Below are 5,033 nucleotides of genomic sequence, written 5' to 3' on the forward strand. Positions count from 1 at the left end.
CCCAGGGGAAGGCTTATGCACACACCCAGAGAGACTGGGAGCCTCCCCGAGACCATCTTAGTGGGGGTCATAGGGAGCCCCAGAAAGGGTCTTATAGTTTTTGTTTTGTTTAGAACTTATTGTTTTTGTTTTTGAAAAGCTTATATGTCTGTATGGTTACAAGGCAATCCAAATTGAAGAAACGAGGCTTGGATATAGCACATTTCTCCAGAGAGCCTCACTTCTAGCGGTATCCTGTGTTCTTGGCAATTGTCTGTGCATACATATGCCTCTCTCTCTCTCTATATATATATATATATACACACAATATATATATATTATATATAATTGCTGCCTTGTTTTAAAAGTCACGGATGGTAGCCTGCTATCCGCACTGTTCAGCACGGTATCTTTTCCTTTGACAATATATAATATATGTCGCATATGTATATATCATGTAATATATATTAAATTAAATATCTTTTTTTAAGATTTTATTTATTTATTTGACAGATCACAAGTAGGCAGAGAGGCAGGCAGAGAGAGAGGAAGGGAAGCAGGCTCTCTTTCGAGCAGAGAACCGTTATGGGTCTCGATCCCAGGACCATGGGATCATGACCTGAGCTGAAGGCAGAGGCTTTAACCCACTGAGCTATCCAGGCGCCCCTAAATTAAATATCTATTTCGGTAATAAAGGATATGTAACACACACACACACACACACACGCTCCTTTTGTCAAAGTGTAATTTTAATAAAACATTTTTTTAAGATTTTATTTATTTATTAGAGAGAGAGCACAAGCAGGAGGGCTGGCAGGCAGAGGGAGAAGGAGACTCCCCGCCCAGCAGGTAACCCATTGCCGGGCTGGATCCCAGGACCCCGGATCATGACCTGAGCCGAAGCAGATGCTTAACTAACTGAGCACCCCAGGTGCTTCTAATTGTAACAAAATTGAAAAACCTGATCAAAGGTTTATTTAAGTTATTAAATGAGGAGACCAGCTGTTTCCAAGGGGGAAGTCAAGGAACAGAGGCTAATACTGTTCTTCAGGGAACGTGCGGAAAACAGAAAGGAAACAGGAGAGCGAATCCTCTGTAACTCTAAGGTCATCCTTTCTGCCGAGACAAATCCTTTGCAACCAAACTTCTTGCAAGTTACCATTTACCTTATCAGACTCCCCGCGCTGATCCATAGCAATTAGCAACCTGAACAGAGATCTGGTCCCTTAGAAGATGAAATAACCCTTGGGCAGGGAGGGGTTCTGTGAAACAGGCTCCCAGGGTGATCTAGAAATGACACCGTGTCCCCTCTTATTGCCTAATTTGGGATCATTTCTCGTAACTATTTGCTAGAGAACTTTAAGAATCAGTTCGCTGCAGCCTTACACTTTTTAGTGACGTCATGGAATTCCCTTGAATACACGTGCCATCATCTACTTGCATCATTTACTTCCTACCTCCCCTTTGGTGGGCACAGCGGCTGCTTCCACATTTGGGCGACTGGACACGTGGGCACTGGCAGTCCCCGCTCGGAGTCTGCAAACATCGCTTGCAAGTGGGGAGGGGCGCCCCCTGCTGCTCGCTGCGCGGCACTGACCGCGGTGTCAGGGGCGCGTTTAAGGAGCTGGTACCCGCCCTCCCAGCCGCCTAAGGACGCTGTTTGCACGCCCCCCCGCCAACCCCGCGCCCCGGAGGGGACGGAGATGCCCTGAAGGCAAACAGCCTCGGGGAGGGGTGTATGGCGGGGAGAGGAAAGATGGTATTTCACTTTGATCAATGCTTCCAGGATATTCCTACGGGGCTCCTGACCGCACACGGGAGCGCCTGCTTCTCTGCACCCAGGCCGGCACTGGGGCTAAAGGACCTCTTTTTTCCCTTTGCCCACCTGATGGGTCACACGTAGTCGTGGAATATCGCCTTTCACTTGTCTGCATGCTGTTCTGCCATCCCAGTTTGTGCGGGACGCTTCCGGTGTTTATGCGGGAAATGCCCAGTCTCTAGACACCTCCCGGTCCCAAGCAGGGGGTCGCCCTGCTGTCCGTGATTCTCTGCGGGGCTGGACATCTTTTCTGGGGCCTAGGATGGGCATTCCAGTTTCAGCTGCTGATGCGGACGGGGTTTTGGGGAAGCTTTGCCCATCTTAAGTGGACGGTCGTTTTTATAGGTGGGGAAACTGAGGCACAGAGCGATACGTGCACACGGGCACACACCTAAGAAGAGTCTGAAGCAGGACTTGGAACTGAGCCTGTCGGGCACCATGTGGTAACTGGGAAGTGCCTGAGCGCCTCCTCTCTTGCAGGGCCGTGGACCTGGGCCGCGGTGTCCCTAAAGATCATGATGGCGTATATGAACCCGGGGCCCCACTACTCGGTCAATGCCTTGGCCTTGAGTGGTCCCAGCGTGGATCTGATGCACCAAGCTGTGTCCTATCCAAGTGAGTACCATCCTTCTCCCGAGGCCACCTCCCTCCGGCTCTTGGTGGCCCCTGGTATCCCTTATCCTCAGGAAGAAGCTGGGAACTTACCAGGGTAATAATGGAGTCACATACTGACTGTATGTAGTCATTTGCAATTTGCCAAACACTTCTCTGTGTCCTATAGGGGTGCAGGAAAGTGTAGGGGCGTTCATAACTATTTAGGAAGTGTTCCCTCTAGGTGGACCTGTCACTCTTCTACACTAGAAGGAGCTGAATATTCTCGACTGTGTGTTTCAATTGGACATGCCTTCATGCATAAGAAATTTTAGAAAGGGCCAGTTCTTGGGGTGAGGCATGAGCCCCAAGATGATGGGCAAAGAGGGGCCCCATTTCGCAGGGGGACAGAGTGAGGTCTACAAGGTCAGGAAGTAGGTGGGCAGATGAATGCCCAGAGAGGGCTTGTCGGCCTTCCATGGGACCTCAGGACCTCCCGCCCGCGGACAAAGACTGGCAGGTCCAGGTCCCGTGATGGTCCTATTGTCCTGTCCCTGCTTCAGGTGCCCCGAGAAAGCAGCGGCGGGAGCGGACCACCTTCACCCGGAGCCAGCTGGAGGAGCTGGAGGCCCTGTTCGCCAAGACTCAGTACCCGGATGTGTACGCTCGCGAGGAAGTGGCTCTGAAGATCAACCTGCCCGAGTCCCGGGTTCAGGTGGGGGTGGTCCGAGCCCTGGGCACTTTCTAGCCCTTCCTGGGACCCAGAGTGAAGGGAGGGGGAGTAGTCCTAGAGTAACACCCAAAGTCATGTATGGCCGGAATATGACCCTCGCCCCTGTTACTGCCCCTCACCCCTCCCTCCACCCTCTTTGCCAGCCACACCTGCCGGTTCTTCCCCTAACACGCCTGCTAAGCACACACCGGCCCCAGGCCCATTGCACTTGCTGTTCCTTCTACCTGGAGGAGCTTATTCCATCACTTTGTTCGAGTCTTTGTTTATTGACCGATCAGGTCACCTTGTCCATCAATGAGACCTAGACGTACCCTCGCACTTAAAGGCACAATGTCCCCGGGGGCTCTACCCTGCTGCTCCCTCCCGCTCTGCTGGATCTTCCCATGTATTGATCACCTTCTAAAATACTATGCAGCGTACTTACTGTCAACATACAGAATCCGTTGCCCTTGACAAGAAGGTCCGTCCACGGAGGCTTCCCCAAAGTTGTAGTTCGTGCGTGGTGATTGTGCGGACGGATGGATAAGTGCACATACGTGCGTACGTGTGATTGCGCGTGTATGTGCATGATTACCTGCACACGTGCATGTGGGATGATACGTGTGTGCACATGACTGCGCGTGTGTAATTGCAGATACGAATGGTAGGTCGGATGGACAGATGGGGCGCCCCATAACCGACGGCAAGGGGCAGAGGTGTGATTGGGGCATGCCTCCCCCGTAAATACCATCATTCAGGGCACCATGGGTGCTCTCCGGGCTCCCTCCCCACTCACCCACTCCATCTCCCCTTGCCCCCCCAGGTTTGGTTCAAGAACCGCAGAGCGAAATGCCGCCAGCAGCGCCAGCAGCAGAAGCAGCAGCCGCAGCCCCCGGGCGCACAGACCAAGGCCCGTCCTGCCAAGCGGAAGGCAGGAATGTCACCAAGATCTTCCTCGGACGTCTGTCCAGACCCCCTGGGCATCTCGGACTCCTACAGCCCCCCTCTCCCCGGCCCCTCGGGCTCCCCCACCACGGCTGTGGCCACGGTGTCCATCTGGAGCCCGGCTTCAGAGTCCCCGCTGCCTGACGCCCAGCGGGCGGGCCTGGTGGCCTCGGGGCCGCCTCTGACCTCCGCGCCCTACACCATGACCTACGCCCCGGCCTCTGCGTTCTGCTCTTCCCCCTCAGCCTACGGGTCTCCGAGCTCCTATTTCAGCGGCCTGGATCCCTACCTTTCCCCTATGGTGCCCCAGTTGGGGGGCCCGGCTCTCAGCCCTCTTTCTGGCCCCTCGGTGGGGCCCTCCCTGGCTCAGTCCCCCACCTCCCTGTCCGGCCAGAGCTACGGCACCTACAGCCCTGTGGACAGCTTGGAGTTCAAGGACCCCACAGGCACCTGGAAGTTCACCTACAACCCCATGGATTCTTTGGACTACAAGGACCAGAGTGCCTGGAAGTTTCAGATCTTGTAGAAAACCCTCTCCAGCGTCTGTGGGGTCGGGCCTCCCTCCAAAGGCAGTGGTCCCTCTGGGCTCATGGGCGGAGCAGCCTACCTGCGTCCCTGCCTCTCCCTGCCCCTAGGAGGGTCCCCTCGCTCTCTGGGGGGCAATTCAGTAGGTCTTAGTAACCCTCAACCCAGCTGCCATTTTAAACCATGAGCCCCAGACTCCGGACACGGGTGCCGAGAGGGTGCCCTGGAATGGAATTAAACCACCCTTGGCGGTTGACGTGGGGGGTCCTGGTGAGGTCGGCCTCGAGGTGCCCTTGAACAGACACAGGTGGGAAGGCTCAATTCCATACCTTCCATTTGGGACACTTGCTTAGCGTATGTCTAGAGATCCTTCTAGAAAATCCAAAGACAGTCTTTTAAGCAGCCCCACCGTGGAAGCTTAGGCCAACTGTCCAGTTCAATTAAAACAATCCACTTAGCATG

The 5,033-nt window shown here is 54.2% G+C and overlaps 1 protein-coding gene across 1 annotated transcript; it reads left to right on the plus strand.

The window, feature by feature from the left end:
* Positions 1-2,307: 2,307 nt before the first annotated feature.
* Positions 2,308-4,572, plus strand: CRX (cone-rod homeobox). The gene is made up of 3 exons (XM_045989296.1): positions 2,308-2,413; positions 2,953-3,104; positions 3,925-4,572. Exons 1-3 carry the CDS (start codon positions 2,314-2,316, stop codon positions 4,570-4,572), a joined length of 900 nt encoding a protein of 299 aa, XP_045845252.1. The 5' UTR covers positions 2,308-2,313.
* The last annotated feature ends 461 nt before the right edge of the window (positions 4,573-5,033 follow it).

This window comes from Meles meles, chromosome 19, assembly GCF_922984935.1.
Source record: "Meles meles chromosome 19, mMelMel3.1 paternal haplotype, whole genome shotgun sequence".
Taxonomy (NCBI): Eukaryota; Metazoa; Chordata; class Mammalia; order Carnivora; family Mustelidae; genus Meles; species Meles meles.